The following is a 19,343-nucleotide window of genomic DNA, read 5'->3' as shown; positions in this document are numbered from 1 at the left end:
TGTGCTCCTGACATGTAGTGGGTATAGGTGAAGGATGCTGCTGAATATCCTACAATGCTACAATGCACAGGGCACAGCAAAGAATGATCCAGCCCCAAAGTCAATAGCACCAAGATTGAGAAAACCTACACATTTTCACTGTGCTCCTGCAGACCTCAGAACTGGTAGCAAATTTCTGGGGTTCCCCAACTTAAGTCATTGCAGAACCACTGCTCTAATATTTGCTATGTCCACATATATCAGAATGTATATTTACTTAACATGTTTGTGCAAATTAACTCATTTTTTAAATGATTTAGCCTTGTCCTTACCAATAAAATTTGTGAAACTGCAGATTTGATGTCCTAATTACATTTTTCAGTACACATCAAAATAAAAATGTGACTATTCATATTAAAAATGTTTATCTGTGTTCTACCTAAAAGTTTCTCACACACTAATATGGCTGCCAAATTCTAGAAGTGGATTTAAAGGTATCTAGCCATTCCTCTGCGGTTTGACTCCTTGCAATCACATCCTTGCCAAGTGGTCAGGCAGCCAATGCTTGGACACTCCAGAGATGGGGAACTCATTCATTTATTCAATAAATAGTCACTGAGTGTAGACACTATTCTAGAAACAGGGGATAGTGAGTGGGGGCATATGACACAGTCCCAACCTTCTTGTAGCATGCAATCTTATTTCCCCCCATATCTGCTATATTTTTCCCAGTTTCTTGCTCATGTGTATCACAAAAGGAATGATACATTTAGGGAAAAAAGTAAACATCCACAAATTGTAAAATTCAGCCCATGTATAACACAGACTTTCCTTGCATCTTTCAATTTGCACACTGGGTGTCCCAAAGCCATTTCCATCTAAAGGAATTGAATATGCAAAGCTTTGGGGGTCTGGCACCCGAACTGATCCTTTCTAAGGAAAACCACGCGGGGGAAGAGGATGAAGGTGGTCTATGAACCATTAAAGTGCAACTGCTCTATTCTGGGCACTTTCCCTCTACGCTCTACTCTTTGGCCATTCTCTCTGCTCCTGGAATCACTGGACTATAGTCCACAACTCTTATTGCTATCTATCCCTGGACTGTTTGTCACATGTCTATTTAAGTTGCCTTTTTTTTTTTCTACTGGTGACTCCTTTTTTACATTAGAACAAATGCCCTGAACTGCATCATCTGTACACCGTGACATCTGCTGGAGAAGCTCTGGATACTCGAGTTTCTTCACATCTCTCAGACACTCCCAGAAGTGGCCCTGTTATAAAACATCCCCAGTTAAGCCACCCAATGAAAAGCAAAAATCAGGCAAGATTCAAATCTTACTGAGTTTGAAAAGAAGATGAAAACATGACTTTTTTTCAGAGCAAAGTAACCATAAACCTTCCTTTATTCCATTAAACAATAATATAGATAATCTAGTATAAGCCAAAGCAACAATATAATCAACTGCTTTTGAAGAATTATTATGTGCCAGGCACTATGCTAACTGCACTGTAGACATTAGTTCATTTATTCCTCTTAACAACTCTATAAAGTTATTATTTCCATTTTATAGATGAGGAAACAGAGTCAGAGAGGTTCAACACAGCAAGTAATTGCTGAATCAAGGTTTGAACCTCTGTCTGATGAAAGCCTGTGTTCCTAGCCCTATGACTTAGTTGGGTAGGTCTTCCCTCCTCAGAGTTTTGTAGGCAGACTAATTGAAAACTGAATGGTTTATTTTGTTTTGTAGAGTGCCCCAGAATTAATAAAGCTCAAGGAGTTGGCCTGCAGTTCTTCTGTGTGCTAACTGTGTGGTATTACTGTTAGGTCAACAAGTGCCCACAGGACAGGAAATGCCAGCTGTGCACAGGGCTTCTGAATTCCCAGGAAGCAGACAGTGGGCTGCACCTGAAGCTGCATGTTCGTCTGGGTGAGTTCTTCTGCTTTCTTTTCCAGTGACATCACCCAGACCTTCCTCTTCTGTCTGCAGCGGGTGGCAGCTGCCCGGTTCCTTTCCAGAAATTTCCGCCGCCGCTCGTCGGGATCCTCGTCCACCACCCTTCGCCGGCGCCCCCCTGTGGGCTGGGGCGGCTGTATTGTCTGGGTTGGCTGCATCTGTTGCGTTGCTGGTGAAACCTGCTGGGACAGAGAGGGAGAAGGTGATAGGGATAGGGAAGGACATGTTGGTAAGGAAAGAAACCCAAGACGGTGTTAAAATGCAAAGCACAGGAAGCCAATTGCTTTAGGAAGCGTATAAAATGTGTTTGCTATAAATGATATAGACAATGAACTCATGCTCATGAAAGGAAAGAAAAAGCACCATTGAGCTATATTCTGATATTTTGGCAAGATATAGGAATGACTTGTGAAAAGATATAGTCAGATGAATTTTTCCCTAACAGGCATTTTGGCTGAATCACAGCAGAGGAAACATTTCTTTTTTCCTTCAGGTATTAAAAATGTTTTATTTAAGGTACGTTTAAAAACCTTAAAGTAACTGATGTATGGCTATCTGGTGAAAACAGAGAGGTCAGGGTTATTGTCACAATACTGATGAGTCATCTGTCATCTGCAGAAAACCTCTGGGCAGGTTGTAGGCTCTTTTCATTCTAATGATGTTAAAACTGTGTTCCTAGAACACACCTCTGGGACATTGTTGTCACTGTGACTCCTCTTAAAAGAATCCCATGAAGCTGGGAGGGCAGTTGAAATCCTATTTTCACTATTTCACAGTTCTTAATGCAGAGGACTAGCTGGACCTACAAACTTTAGATGGGTCTGCCTGTTCTCAGAGCTGTCACTAGGGTGGAGGGAGTTACAGGAGAGCTTTCCAGGTGATTGGAAGGGCAGAGCCTTTGAAAGCAGCAGTCGATGATAAAAGCAGCACTGGGCCCTGTCACACGCTGTGTGTGTGAGATAGCGGGGGTGGCTGTGCATTTCCACATGCCTACATTATAAGGAAGTCCTAGGAATGGCAAAGCACTTTATTAAAAAGTTTTATTATGCTTAGAGATTCCTTGTAAAGTCTGCATGGGACTCAGCAACATCTAAGGTTTTGGAGACCCCCACACATACAAGCTTTATTTCCCTTCATGAAGCAGGCACACAGCACCTTGTGAAATTTCTACGACTGACTCTTTATATGTCTGCACAGCTAATGTACTTCACTCCTTCCTCCTTCTTCCTTCTCAATAAAGGTATTTTTTTTTCTCTTATTTCTCAGTCACTCAGGTTTATGGCCGTGATACCTATAAAGTTGTTTTACAAGAGACATTTAACCTGTAGAAATAAGAGGCAAAACATTTCTAAAATGAAGCCCAACAATCTTTTCTACCACATTCCAACGCTATGATTGAAATCAGTCAGAATGACTGTAATGGCTACTGGTTGACATCGGCTGACTGATAGTGATATATTTTCATCTTAAACTCTATCAAACCTTATATGACTAATTGTAAGAGAATCAGGCTCGGGATTGAGGTCAGACTACATCTCAGTAATTTTATTTAAAGCAAAGACATTTTCTAAAACTGTGTATTGGCGATTCCTTTCCTCTCGATCATAGAGGAATAACAAAACAAATTAATTGTCTAATGTCTTACTCACCAGGGTGGCTAGTGAAGTCGTAATCCTTGTTATTGGCAAAGATTTAGCACCTGTCATTTCGAACGCTAACTCCCAAACATTAGGAGGGAAATGCTAACTGCTCAGTTATTTTTGCCTTTACTGTTTACGTGTGTGTGTGTGTGTGTGTGTGTGTGTGTGTGTGTGTGTGTGTGTGTGTGAAATAGTGATCTCTTATTGCCAGCCCTAAACAAGACTCAAGTAGCCAAACTGGTTTTTAATCTCTGAGGTAGGGACCTCTCTTTCAATTCCATATCCTCCTACCCCAACTTCAATCCACCTTTAACCTGTGACACGTTTCCTGTGCCTTCACCCAAAGCAATTAGTGCTGTGGCATTTTCAGGCACAGCGCAGATTCAGGGTTTAAGGTGTAGGTTGGTTAAGAGAAATTCCTGGTGGTGTGAAGTGACCTCTGACTCTGAAATCACATCTTTACCTGCAGGAGGATCACAAGAAGCCAGGAGAAATTGGAAATGCAACCCTAAGACCAGAATTTGTGTCCCTGGTATATATTTTATTTTAAAAATGGAATATGTGTGAAAATTTTGATGAAAAATAATGAATTGTGATTTCAAAAAGATAATTTATTCTACATCATATTAAAATCTCAGAATTGGAAGGACCTTAAAAAAACTCTATTCCTACTGTTCAGATGACCATAAGATTAAGCAACATGACAAGATCTCAGTAATAAGCCACATTAATACAAGTTGAGTGGTATTTTAGAATACTGTCTAAATGATCTGGTTCAAATTTTAACATGACCAAGCTGGACTCTTTCTTTTTAGTAAAGAATAAAAAAGAAACTGTTATGTACCTAATTATAAGGCAATTAACTAATTTCATATACAATTGCCAATTACTCACTTGAAACAGGGCAATTGGCTAATTGGTAATTAACTACTGAACGGCTTTTATATTCAAAGAACTGTTAAACTTGTTTGTGAAATAACTTGCTCAGGAAGGGAACCAAACCTTGATGTTCTCCTTTTCCTTAAAAAAATAACTACACATGCAAATCAGTTTGCCGATATTTGACCTTGTAGTTTTCCTTTTCCCTTCTAAATACATGTCCTAGTATGGCATTTGACTAACAATGTGACTAAAAAGGTGCTCTGGATAGCATTTTTTTTGCTAAACTACTTCCTAAACTTCTATCGAATTACGGTGGTTTGGAATTAATTGTGGCTAACATATTTTGAAAACTGTGCCGAGCACTTTACAGAGATTCTCTTATCTAATACATGTAAGAGCCCGTGAGCTTAGTCTGTTATTACTCTTGTTTTGCAAATGTTAATCATCTCTGTTGACAGCCACACAGCAAGGAAGGTGGGAAAAAAATAAACATTTTTTGTTCTAAAGCTCAAATCTTATTAGCTATATGGTATACCTCAATGGCCCTTTACAAAAGTAAGCTTATCTAATGAATAGATTAGAGAGTTGCTTGTGAATGAGCCATTTTGTGGATGCCCAGGTTTGGTGTGTGTTAGGGGAGGGGGGGCTCAAAGCTCAAAAAGCTGCCTAGCCTGAGGTTTTGTCTCCAGAGGCAGATGACAGAGGAGATGGTGAATAAGTGTGGTTTGGCGGTCCCAAGCTTCCAACACCATTCTGACCGGGCTGGTTGGAAGCTGGCAGTGCGGACTGCGGACTGGGTGGAGGGGGCTGACGGAGGTCATCCTGCCTGAGGATCCAAAGCATTCAGGGCTAGCCACGCTCCTGGACATGCCCTTCATCCACTTACTAAAACTCACTTGGGTACACAGACTCGCCTCCCTTCTTGGCCCGGGTGACATAACGTCTGCTTGGTCCCCCGACCCTCTTTCAGTGTAGTCTAAATGCTGGCTTTCTTCCTAGCCACTCCTGTTGACTCCCCACCCCTGGGATTTGGCCTTTCTCTTAGTCTGATCATCTGCAGAGCTTGGCTCTCTCTCTGCTGCCTCCAACGCATTTCACATTCGGTGAGATGAGTCACCTCTCTTCACCATTGACACAGCACCTTACGCCCGAGCATCCCTGACCGAGCCTCTTTGTCTGCCTCAAATTGCTACTCTTTAGATTTTTAACATTTACTGCTACTCAGAAGATTGTCCATTGTCCTTGATTTCCATTTTACAGGTATGGAAAAAAATAAGAATTTTTGAGTCTCTATGATGTGATAAAGTATAGCAACTAGAACCAGGATTAGAATGAACTTATTCTCATTTTTGTTCACATCTATCTTCACAAGCTTAAATTTTTCCTAATCCTCCCATTGGTATTACTTTTTGTGGGACTAACTTAGTAACACAGTACAAACATAGAGTTTGGAGAACTTGAAGTTTATATTTGACCTAGAGACTGGACCTCAGATTTACTACATTAGTTATAGAATCTATGATCTGGCAGGGTCTTAAGGGTGATCATTACCTCAAGGGAAATAAACAGAGCTCTCCAGAATAAAACAGAGAAAACACCTGGGCTTGTCAAACAAGGTTGCTGCGAATGACCCCAGCATTAGAGCTTGCACTGTTAACAAGAAAAACAAGGAGGGAAACGAGATCATGGAAAAGGTCTACCTGTGCTTGGTTGCCGGTGTGCAGGGGCGGGTGTGGCGAGGTCTGGTGATGTGCTGGGTGCGCATGAAGGTGGGAGTGGGAGTGGTGATGGGGGTGGTTCTGCTGGTGGTGGGGCTGCGGGTGAGGATGGTGTGCTGGGTGCTGGTGTGGGTAGGGGTGATGGGGTGGCAGCGTCTGGTGCTGATGCGGGTGCGAGTGCATGTGATGGTGCGGCGTCTGGTCCTGCCGGGAGCCCATCATTTCCATCATGTGGCCCATGGTGTTCATATTTCCGTTTGACATGGCAGCAGGGTGGTGAGTCAACGCGGCCTTCAACCTCTGAAACAGAACAAGACAAGAGGGGACAACTGAGGTCAGTCATGTGCACAATAGGGATTTTGAAGCTAAATAACTCATATTTTCAACTCTATATTTTCTGGTACTATTATTAACATTTTCTACCAGTAGCCTTTTGTATTAATTTCATATTTTCTTACATATGGAGATAGGTAGAAGGGTCAATGTTAGTCATGAATGTTAATTCAACTGTCACAATAAATGGGCAAGCTATACTGTCAATATTTAGACATTCTGCTAAAAGTTATTTCCTACTATCCAATCATTCGTTATATTCACGGCCACATGCAAGTATAAACGAAATAGAACCATTCAGTATGATAATTCCACTGAAAAAATGCCCCAGCCTCACGTGGAACTGTGTTTTCTAAGAGTCAAAAGAATAAAAGACTTTGCCTCTCAAAAGATTTCTCAGATGCAGAGAAGAAATAGCTTCAACTTTTAAAATGTAGGTAGAGCAATATTACTTTAGGATTTCAAATTCACATTAGTGATCCATAACTTTTGGAGGCAATGCATAGGTCTTTTCTGTTTATTACCAGGATATTGCTTGTGGTCCCTCCTGATAGTCTAATTTCTCACATAATAACTTTTTTCTGACTTAGAAGGGGGCGAGGAAAGTGGAAGAATATGGAGTATTGCACCTTCTTTGATGGCCACTGCAGTAATTAACACACAGACATGCACACAAATAACTTCTACCTGAATCTGAAGCCTATGACTTTTCCTATAAAGAGTCTGATAGTAAATATTTTCATCATTGTGTGCCTACGGTCTCCATCACAACTGCTCAACTCTGCTGTTGTGGCGCAAAAGCAGCTGTAGATAATATGCAAAGGAATAAACATGCTAATGCAACTTTATTTAGGGACAGGAAATCCGAGTTTCATATAATTTCACATGTCATGAAATGTTACTTTACTTTTGGTTTTTTTTCCTTCAATCATGTTAAGATGTAAGAACCATTCTTAGCTCATGTGCTGTGCAAAATTAGGCCACGAGACAGATTCGATCCACGGGCCATAGTTGCTAATGCTGTTCTAAAGGATCAGTTGGTAATAAGCTTAGTCCCAGTTTTTTCAAAATTGTTTTTTCTTCTACACAGGCAATGATCATCATATCCTGAGGGCACGATGTGCTAAGTACTGAATAACACAGGTACTCCTTGGAAATGTGTCTCATGCAGAGATGAGAGTCTTAATTGGCAAGCTCATGGTGGCTTCATGAAGTATTTACTAGCAGACTCAAAGTTCTCTCCTGATTTGTGCTTTTATCTGATTGATGATGGTGGTGTCTAATCACTGGGAAAAGAAGAGTTGTATTCAAATGCTGATCAGAGTCACCATGCTCTAGGTTGTACAATATTAATGATTCTCAACCAGTTAAACTGTTGAAAAATGCCAATGCAATTAATCAAAATCTTTACTTAAACATAAAGAAACTCCACTTGTTGAGAGAGAGAGAGAGAGGAATGGCAGACTGCATGTTAATACTAGATAATCTTTTAAAATATGCTCTGCGTCCTGATTCAGGGACGGCTTAATCTACCTGCCTCCTCTTTCATGAGCGTCAGCTACTGCAGCCACAAGAAGCGAAGCTTCCTGAATTCCTGGGAAAGATTAAATGCCAGGTATAGTATTGACTACTAAACAGAAAAGTGAACTAATACTTCTCCAATTTTTAGAGATGGTTTCATTGTTTTTATAAAAATGCTCATTATAAAAACTTTAAGCAATGCTTAAAAATACAATGAAGTCAGCAACACATGAGCCAAATGCGTTGTTTATATTTGGTGGGAGAGCAGCATTCCAGACAACTCTGTATATGCATATGTAGAGATGGAGGAATGACTGGAATAATTTTATAACAATGGAGTCATAAATCACATAATTTCAAAAACTTTTATCTGACTATGGGATAGCAAAGAAGTGAAAATTGAATGAAGTGCTGGGCTTCGGATACCTGTTTTTGAAATGGTTCTGAATGATACCACCAAACTTAAGCATGAAAAAAAGTATAAATAAAAATTATGTAGAAATCATTATGGCTTTTCTCTTTTTTTGTATTTGTGAAGAATTGACGCTTCCATTCCCCCGACCCCCAAACACAGGTGTGATAAGGTCCACACATCTCTTCTCACTGCCCCCACTTCATGACCCTCGGCATCACCCTTCTTTGTTTCTCTAATGCTCAGGGATGAAGGTCAAAGCCCTTAATATGGCCTATATGCAGTCTGTGCAGGGCGAGGCCCTGCCTTCCCATCAGAGCCTTGCTCTTCTCACACAGCCATGCCTCTTGCACTGTGCTCCCTCCAGGCACAAGGCCTTTGCCTCTGATTCTTCTGGCCTGGAATGCTCTGTCCCTTTCTTCAGATATTCTGTAGCTCTCAGCTCCAGGCTCCTCCTTAGTAAAACTCTCCCTGGTCTCCTGGTCTAAATCAATTCCTGTTATACAAAGGTACCTCAAAGTTTGTGGAAAAATAGAATTAAAAGATAATAAAGCATCTTTCCATAAACTTTTTGAAGTACCCTTGTATGGCTCCCTAGAACCACATTCCTTTTTTAAAAGATTTTAGTTTGTAGTTACAAGATTTCTAGTATGATTAGTTAGTTAATATTCACCAACTGTCCCAGACCGTAAGCTTCATAAGAGCAGAAGGCATGCCATTCACGTTTTGCTCAGTGTTAAATTCACAGCTTTAACACAGAACCTGGTACATATTAGACACTGAATTCATACTTTTGGAATGAATGCATGAATGAGCAAATAAATGAATGAAACTTTCTGAGGCTGTGATGAGAATGCAACATTTTCATCTTGGGTGGATCACTGCAGGTGGTATTTAAATGGGAGGATGATTTTACTAGTCAACCAAGGTTAGCAGAATCAACTACAGAAGTCATGTAGGCAGATGGGCTGCTCTGTTTCCATACCCCACCTGCCCTCTAGAAAATAACAGAGAGAAGGAAACATAAATAAATAAGAGAAATGCAAATTAACTTCATTTTGATATATGTCAAGGAAAATTGAAAAGCTGTGTAGGATTGGGTCATCCTGTTCTGCTGTCCTTTCAATGTTACCAACGACTTTTCCACCTTTAATTAGGAGCCAATGGAGCCTGACAAATAAATACTATGCACCAGATCTTCATCTCTCAAATAATTAGCTTGTACTGTTAAGGGAAATTACTTGATTGCCTCAAGTCTATTCTTGCATGTTTCATGCCAAGACAATAATACGAGCGATGCTTATAACATTCCATTTAACTATTTATTCACTCAACAACTATTTATTGGGCTTCAGCTATGTGCCAGGTACCCTGCGAGGTACGTTGTAATTTGCCCACTATCTGAAAGAAATGGACGACACACAAAACCAAACCTTTTTAAAAGCACTGGAGAGAAAAAAAAATTCACAGTGAAGTGCGGAAATGAAGATTTTGATCACCCCTCAGAAAATCGCCAGCTTTGGGCTGGAAGGAAAGCAGGAACATACATGACTATCAAGCTGCTCTGTGTATGCCACATTTAATAATCTTCATGCATTTGAAAACAGTTTGGGACACTTCTCAAAGTCCTCGGGAGCCCACTGCTCCCTTGCATCCTGGTGCCAACAAGAGCAGTGGCACTGTAAATCATTAAAATATACCAAATATAGATATTTGTACCCCGCTCTCTTAGGGATGATAAACGACCAGTAAATGAATCCAAGCTGTATTTTGCAGAATAATTTTTCTTTTTGAAGCTGAACTGTGTCCTGTTTTAAATAACATTCTGCCTAATGCCAACAAAAGGCAAGGGAGAGGGAGGGAAATTAATGAGCAAATAAACATATATTTTTGAGTTATAAAAACCAGGGCTATTACTGAGATGTGACTGCAGGAAAGAAAAAATGATTCTGTTGACTTTCTGTCATCTTCCACCACATTCATTTGTTTCAGAGAGCAAATCGGGAGAGACAGGGAAAGGCCTGATACACAGCTGGTTCCAGTCACCAGGGGTCATTTTCCTTCGGTCTGTGTACTTTACAAGCTGCTAGTTCACTGTTCCCCATGGGCGGGTGGGCCTGCTGCCCGGGATCTGAGTCCTGGTAAGAAACCAGCGATCCGCCTCATCCCACCCCAGGGTGGCCACGCCGTATGTCCCAGCCCCAGGCCCTCTTTAATTTCCTGCTTAGCTCAGTTTTGCATCATGGCACGTCGAGTGAAGCCCAGGTACACACACATGTCGTTGTCGCCACAAGCATGCACGCACGTGTGCCTGCGTGAGTCTACATGCACGCAACACACCCACCCACACTCACCCCAGGCAGTTGCTCTCCCATTAACAACTTGCTCATGCCAATTAGAAACATTTGTGGAACTGTGAAAACATTTCTTCTCCACCTTCAGCCAGGCTGACTGCTTAGAGGCTCTGAAAACCCAGCTGAATTCTGAAACATTATTTGAAATTCAGTTGGGTGGGGGTGGGGAAGGTTGGAGCATTCTTTCTAGAATGGTTTTAACCATAAATGGCTGAAAAGAATGTAATAATATCAAAATGCAATATTTTGGGGTTGGCCAGGAGTAAGAGGCTGTCTATGTATGTAGATGATAAAAACCTGTGTTCATATTTCCTTTCGAATGCAAACAATTGCTATCAGTGATCTCCCCAAGGCATTGCTATAAAACATAATTTCTCCTTTCTTTTATCAACAGAGGGAGTCAACACCGATTTCTGAATGGTCCAGACAGTCAGTGGTGTGAGACCTTCGGCGAATGTGTGCTTTTTATAGCAATGATTACTGACTTGCTCTAGGTGTCAAGGATTCCTGAAATTAGTCTCTGAATTAATAAAAACAAAACAAAACAAAAAAAACCCCACTTATATTTATGCACAGAATGTAATAATTATAATTGGCCAGTTTAGATCCCAAAATGCTTCCAAATTTGAGAAGAGGTAGGAATAGACAGAAAGAGAACTGTCCCATGCTGTCTGTGGGACAGTTACATAAACTGTGAGTTTCATTTGCCAAGTTAGAAATGGTTTCAGTGCCCAGAATCACACTTGGGCTTCAGGATGTCTGTCGAGAATTATCATATGATGGTGACCACACATATATTTCAGCATCATCATTAAGATAATAAACTAAAATCATACTTGGCTTAGTATCATGACATTTTATTCTATACTTGTAATAAAATGTGCTCCTTTCAAAATTTTCATAAGGTAACTCAGCTTTGATAGTTTCACAATTTAAGTATTCTTCTGCGTTACATTTTGGTTTGGTAATAAAATTTCAAATAAGACTACAGGGTTGGAAGGAGAGATTACCGAGGAGGAGAATGCCATAAGACCTAGAAAAAAAATATTTATAATTTTGTCACGTTACATCATTAAAAAGTATTAATTCTGAAGATATCAGAAATACTGTAATAATAAAATACATAAAGGAGTTGAGTTATAAATCAATACTCTAGTCCATTGCAAAATGATGCAAGGAAATCTCATAAGTAAGGATGGTACCTGAGAAATGTGGAACTTTAGCAGTTATAAGCAAAGAAAAAAATTTGTAAGCAAGGAAAAACAGTAGTAAGCAAGGAAAAGAATTTGGTGTATGATCAGACAGACCTAAGTGCTAGGTGATACACCAAACTTTGATGGTTAAAAAGCCAAACAAACCCCAAAGACAAATCTTAGCAATTTTCCTGCCAGCCTTTTTCATATTATTATCTAAATCATATATTAATTACAGTTCTGCAAGAATGGGCCTTCAATTTACTCTTGTTAAATGAAGAAATTGGGTGTACATTTATAGAATTATATTATTTCATATACCACTTCCCTGCATCTTTTGGACTCAGTGGCTATCTTCTGTAATTCAACAAGATGGTAAGCATTTTAAGAGGCTGCACATTTTAGTGAATTTGAGAACAAAATGCTGTTCTGAGGGTTGGAACTAGCCTTAGTTCTGCTGTGAGACAGCTTTAGGTCCTCAGATAAGTAAACCACTTGGCTCCATGTGCTTTCATCTACCTAGCAAGGGGCAGTATCCTTAGCTCCCTATTCCATCAGAGAAAAGATCTGAGTTGATGTTTGCTAAGTTGTAGGAATCTATTGGAGAAGTGAGTTGGATAAATGTCTTAGATAAAGACAGAAAAGTCACTGCTGCTGAGAACTTTGGGAAAAGAACAGGAGTGATAAGTCTCGGTTTTAAAGCCTGGCTCCACCACCCTGGGCGGTCACCTTGAGTTTCCAATTCCTGTTCTATGAAATGGGGACATAACAAGATAAGAAACTGCTTAAACCATAAGGATACACAGAATAATCAGTGGGACGGAGTAGAGTTGTTCTGTGGTTGGGAATGGTTGTGTGGGGTGGGATTAACGCCAGATTTTGATGAAAAAGAAGAAAACAAGATTAAAAACTTTTTTCCCTTAGTGTTAAAATATATGTTTTACTTTAAATTTTTAAAAATTTAAAATAAAGCCCAATGGAATATTATTCATTCATAAGAAGGAATGAAATACTGACGCACGCTATAACATAGAAGAATCTCAAAAACATTCGGTTAAATGGAAGAAGCCAGACACAAAAGGTCACATTTTGTATGATTCCACTCATATGAAATATCTAGAATAAGTAAATCCATAGAGACAGAAAACATATTAGTTGGGGGGAGGGTGAGTAACTGCTTAATGGTCACGGGGTTTCCTTCTGAGGTGAAGAAAATATTTTGGAACTAGATGGATGATGGTTGCTTGACATGTTGAATGTACTGTATGCCACTGAAATATATACTTTAAAATGGTTAATTTTATGTTATTTAAAAATATTTTTAAAACAAAGCAAAATAAGAATCTCTTTTCCTCTAACAGAGTGCTGATAGAAATGCTTGACTTCATTTGAGAATTACTAGTATTCATTATGATGTCACCTTAAGCAAAACACTGTGTTATGGAACAATAAAGACCAAAAGGTTATTTTGCCCTGGAAGGACTACAGTTAATGCCAGGTTTTTAGCATTTGTCTCAGGGACGGTGACTCCTCTGCAAGATACTGGCACCCTCTTTTTCTTGCAACTCTATCATCTTCTAGCTGGCTTAGAGCTAAAGAGAATATTCAGAAGCTGTAGCTGTCAGCTGTGTACGATACACTGGATGGAGAATAGGTATCCACAAAGATCTTGTCTAATAAGATAAATTTAACAGGAATCAGTGTAACATTTTATGCTTGGTTAACAGAAACAAAAAAAAGTGCCTGCTAAACAAAGCAGCTTAGAGGATATGTAGCTTGGCACTAACATATGAAGGTACTTCAAAAAGTTCATGGAAAAATAAAATTAAAAGGTAATACAAACCCTTCCATGAACTTTTTGAAGACCCTGTATGTATTAACAGAAGGATGCAGGAATTTCATTTGACTTTAAAAGCATCATTGTACAATGCAGACGTCAGAACAGCTGACGTGATTTTTAGCTGCATCAATAATACTAGATTAGAGAAATTAATGCAAGAGAGTGAGAGTACTATTCTTCCCTACACAGGCCACCATCCAAGTCAACAGGTGTACCATGCAAGTCCATGTCCCCTCATATGACTGCTCCACCGAAGAGCTAAACATCACATCTAACAGATGTGGGATTTTTCTCTAGGGGAGTATCCCAATTCTCAACTGATGAGCGTGCATGCTGTTTCAATTTTCCCTCTACAGCACTGCAATGAACATCCTGTATTCACCCATCTTGGCATGTTTGCCTATTTCTAAAAAGTGTCTATTATTTTTTTTAAAAATCTGATGAATTGATCCATCCAGTTGGGTTCAATTTCTGAGCAGAGAGTGGTAGTGGTGACAGTAGTACGTGTGTGTGTGCACGTGTGCATGCAGGGAAAGGGGGATGGGTGTCTGTTAAAGATCTAAAGGGAAGGGTGGGGGAGGCATCTGACAAGTTTCAGCTTTCAAGAGCCTTTTCTTGGGTCTCATCTTATTCTATCAGTATCCCCATGCCCAGGTGAGATATTATAGATCCCCTGTTCCTTTCAGGCTGCTGAGTTCCTGAAGCATTATGGAATGACTTCCGGTGCTAATTTGGCCCTAGAAGATATTATATGCTGGTTTCTCTGGGAATTTTAAACGTGCTGAATATACAGAGGATGTAGAACAAACATTTGTTGATTGCCCGCTTGCCTGCTGCCTAAAAGTCTCCAGGAGTGGTGCCTAACCATGTAATGTCTTTGAAGCCCTGGCCTATAATTTTCTCCACAGAAAGAATACCTTCAGGTGGTGACTGCAGGGAGAATAATGCCCTTTGTCTTGCTAGCAAACACTACTCACCCTTAAAAATCCAGCACCTGCAACCCTGGGTAACTTTAGGTGAGGGTTTATTTCCAGCTTTTATAGAAGAAGAAAGTTCTATTGGAAAAAAGTAATCCCCTGTTATTTTATTTTGGATGAGCTTTTAATCAGAAACATAGGCAGTAACATATGTTTAAAAAATACATATGAAACATAGAACTTTGCATTTATAACTCGCTATGGAAAATCCATGCTAATGCAGCATTAAGTTCAGGATTTTAATTGCACAGAAGTTAGGAAATTCAGAGTTCAAGTTCCCACAGCAAACTGCACTCCACATGTGCATCACAGGGCCTTTCCTGAGTGGGTGACCTAATTATTTGGCAAAAAGTTGTGCAATGAATAGTGATGGAAAGGATTTCTCCTAAGTGCTACACTTGTCATAATCCCGAGCAAGATGAATAGAAAGCAACTTTAGCTACATAGATTGCACCCCTTTTAATGCATAGCAGTCCTCGGGTATGGGCTCGATGACCACTGTGACAATTCCACGGCAGCATCTGCCACAGGAGGTGCAGGACTTGGCAGTGCGCTGCTTGGGTGGAGCAGCCAGTCGCCATCACATCTCCCGCCCTCCAGCCGGTCTCTCCCACACCCTTGTGAGGGCAGCTGCCTTCCATGGGCACTGCCCCCAGCTCTATCCCCAGAGGGCATTTCATTAACTCAGAAGCTCAAACTTCGAAATCTGAAGGTTTGACTACAAGACCCTCAGGGGACTGCAGAAGGAGCCTTCGCTGAATGCACCTCTGCCTAGCCATTGAGACATTTGTCCAAGACTGTCTTCTAGCTTCATTCCAGTCGTTGGGAGATGGCAAGATGTGTGCTGTGGGCCACAGCTGGAGACATTAAGTATGCTGGCCAAGGGGGCCTCAAACTCATTATAGTGAGAAGTCTCTAGGGGTTTCTCTCTCATTATGGGGTAGTTGGTTGCAGGGAAGTTTACGTTGTCCCCTAGTATCTATATCCAAGTCTGTCTACCATGCTCTCCTCGTGTCCAGTCCTGCTTTTTCTTTTTAGGGAAATAGTGAATTTGGGTCCTTCTTGTTATCCTTTGCTGCTGGATTTGACCCCTGCCTGAGACCCCAAAGTGTGTCAGTACTCACCACTAATGTGGGGGCAGGGGGAGAGGAAGGAGGTGCAGAGGAGAGATTGTAATAAGCTCTGATTCTTAAGCCCCTGCTTAGCTTCCTTTTTAGGCTTTGAGTATTAGTGGGTCCAAAGTCATAGACCAGCAGCCAAATCAACTTGCTGTGATGGTTCTACCATCCTGTGAAAGAAGAGTTCCAGGTCTCCCTGAGAGTGGTCTGGATTATATGGTGCTCAACTCAGCAGTCATTTAACAACACAAGCAGCACATTTATAAATAGCCCCTGGGCTCTGAGCACACTGAGAAGCCACTGTGCCTCTGTGATGCCACTTGTGAACTGCCTGGTCTCCCTGAGCTGGGAGGACCCATAGAAGCCGCGGAGACTCAAGACGATGGTGAAATATCACTAATAAAAGCTTCCATCAAGGCACAGTCTAGTATTTCAGGAAAACCACACCAGGCAGAATAAAGCTGTGCTTGCAGAAGCCGGAACAAAACACAGAATCTTGTCTTCTTTTCCCCTGCATGTCTACATTTAAGGCGTTTCAAAGAGGAGCCATTCATAATTTATGAAGAATCTGGCTGCTTGTGTGTGTATGGAAATTTACACTTAAGAAGAACTTTTGAATTATGCCCAAGAAGATGACAGTGCAGAGAGCATTTCCAACCAAAAGATGAGGAACAACTTCCTTCGGAGCTGAAATGCATCCAAATCATGTTGGTTCTCACCTACATTTTACAAACTCCACTAAAAATGGGTATTGAAACATACTGAGTATTATGTGCTTTTTTCCTAGTTTCAGAATTTTCACTAAAGTCCCCCCACCCCCACCCCTAGGTAGTATGACAATCAGAATACATGAACTGTCTGGCATATATTTATATATTTGACGTGAAAATCGCAGGCTATCTTTTCACCTCTCCATTTCTATTGTCTCCGTGGTGTACAACTCAATGAACCAAAGATCTAAATCTACTATTTTACGACCTACAACACAAGTAACCGGGGTGGTGGGGTGGGGACTGTGGAACCATCTCTTTAAATCACATTGTCACAACTGAGTACCATTCTAAAAATGCCAAATAGAAAGCTTTCTGGTTGATTTATTAATTGAAAGTGGCCTCTCTCAGAATTTATCTTCTAACAAGCTTAAGATATCATTTTCATGATCTGTCTTCTTTTCCAGCTCAAGCAATTTCTTTTCTGACTCCAAATTTCTCTTAAGCAACTGCTCACCAGGGACTGACAATAATATAGTAGCTTGTCCTACATCAGTACTTTCCTTCTAGAGAGGACAAAGCTCTTTGCAGATATTAAGCCTGTGAAGTATGTAACAAAGATCATTCCCTGTCTTTTCGAGATGTGGAAAATTCCTGTGAAGGAATGTTAGGTCACCTGCTTAGGAGTCAGGAAAGAGAAGGAATTTTAACCTTGGTGTTGTGTTTTGTGGTGCAGCCTGCTAATCTTGACAGTTTCCTGGTTAGAACGGAGACAGCCAATAATAAAGAGCATGCTGGAGAAGGCAAGAAGGAGGAAAGAAACGAAGGCAGAGGGAAGGAAAGAAGACACGGGGAGGGTAGCAAGAGAGAAAGCAAGTCAGCTCCAGCTGAAGGTGGAAACATACCCTATTCAAGGATTCTGGTATTTATTAATTTACGGTGATAAGGGCTGGCCGATTTGAGACAGCTGGTTAGAGCATAGTGTTATAACACCAAGGTCAAGGGTTTGGATCCCCAAACCAACTGCCAAAAAAGAAAAAAAAAAAAATTGCAATGATAAAGCAGGATCATTGCAAAAGAGAAATGAATACATGATTGAGTCAAGATATTCCAAACTCAGGACAAGCTCAGTTCCCTTTTTGGGGAATTGTCCACTCCACCCTAGTTTCCAGATAAATTAATCACCAAAGGGGTATTATCAAGTGGTTTCTTGCTTTTACCATAAGCCAGCAAGAGAGAGTCTGGATTTGGTGTGGCAGATAAGGAAGGGTTTTTTTTTTTTTTTTTTTTTTTTTATGAATAACATTATATCTAGAAATTTGCCCACATCTGTAAGGTTTTCAAACCAAGCGTGGTTAACCAGAGCCTAACGAAATGGTTAACCAAATGTGTCAACCACGAAGCCAAGTGGAAATAGTAACGGCAGTTCTAGCGATGGGGAGTTGTCCTCCCATTTCTGTGACACATTCCGAGCAGCATCCAGCCTGACTTTCAGAATGGCATCATGTTCAAAGAGCATATTCGGGTTTACAGAGCTCACATGGGTGAAGCCCAGCTGGTTACCAGGGAGGGGCATTCTGCATTTAGAGACTGCTTCTCCCTGCCAGGCAGATGCTGCCACTCTGGGTATGAATTAAAACATTTTCTCCAACACGTCCACATTAAGTGAGCTCACCACTCGGTTCTGGTCTGACTAACGGATGGGACCATCTGAGAGGGAATATTTTTTCAAGGAGAAGATGGATTGTTTTTCTTGGTACCATTTCAGTGCTGCTATTTTTTCCCCTTTCTTTCTTTTCTTTTTTTTTTTCTGCTCAAAAGTATCCTTTGATTTCCTTCCAAAACTCATTCACTACAGGAAGTATATCATTATTAAGTTTTCTTGGTGGGACACCACATACTGTATGCTTTGCCAAAGAGGATAACTGTGAAGAGTCAAATATTCAACTTATTATGGTTGGGTAACATTTGCTAGGAGTAGGACTATTTTTTGAGTGAACAAATTGATGTGTATTATTTGGTAGCTCAAAATCCTCTGTGGAATTAGTAAAGATATGTACTAAAATTCAATTTGTAAACAAAGAAAAAACATTATACTCTTCTGCAGCCAACCAACCCCCACTGTTTCCCTAAGGAGGGGAAAAAATCCGTCTGGGTACACAACACTGCTTCCCTTAGTGTTCCTGGATGGAAGATTGGAGAGACACAGACTAGGGGAAAGTGAATGGAAACAGAGGCAGTCCTCATTCTTTTAAGTTTCTTCTTCTATCGACCCAGGTTTAAAATGTTTAACTATTTTTGGTTTTTCATTTAAATATATCATGATAAAAATCTGGGACTCTAGGAGTCTGCATTCATGGCCCATGCTGATGACGATGATACTTATTACTATATTAATCTACTTTCTGAAATAACACTTGCACTTCTCTTTGAATCCTAATTTTGGGCCTTGATTATGTGTGCAGAGATGATAGGCCCTCCGAATGTACTCTTTCCATTCCACTGCTCTTTGCTTAGTTTTGATCTCAGCTAGAACTCAGATCTCTATAACACCAGTTATCAATTACTATATTATCAAAAGAATACCACAACAGGGAACTTTTTACCCATTGCTGACAAGGTGTGGTGCTTCCAAAGCTCTTGCTGTTCAAGCTCAATGAATGGACCTGTTGGGAAGACTGACCTATTTTGAAACTAAGACACCACCAGCG

At 40.5% G+C, this 19,343-nt stretch overlaps 1 protein-coding gene across 5 annotated transcripts in view; it reads right to left on the bottom strand.

Annotated features, from left to right (window-relative positions):
- The window catches only part of CREB5 (cAMP responsive element binding protein 5), a 388,746-nt gene that overhangs the window by 8,737 nt on the left and 360,666 nt on the right, over positions 1–19,343 (bottom strand). For 4 of the 5 annotated variants that reach the window (XM_063100059.1, XM_063100058.1, XM_063100060.1 and 1 more), the window contains 2 exons: positions 6,157–6,474; positions 1,886–2,113 (listed from right to left, as the gene is read on the bottom strand). In XM_063100059.1, coding sequence (XP_062956129.1) covers positions 1,886–2,113; positions 6,157–6,474 — 546 coding nt within the window. Of the gene's footprint in view, positions 1–1,437; positions 2,114–6,156; positions 6,475–19,343 lie in introns of those variants that run through there. The other variant, XM_063100061.1, reaches the window with a different exon arrangement.

This window comes from Cynocephalus volans, chromosome 6, assembly GCF_027409185.1.
Source record: "Cynocephalus volans isolate mCynVol1 chromosome 6, mCynVol1.pri, whole genome shotgun sequence".
Classification (NCBI taxonomy): Eukaryota; Metazoa; Chordata; class Mammalia; order Dermoptera; family Cynocephalidae; genus Cynocephalus; species Cynocephalus volans.
Note: the sequence above shows the minus strand (reverse complement) of the source record. Positions and strands in the feature narration are given on the sequence as shown.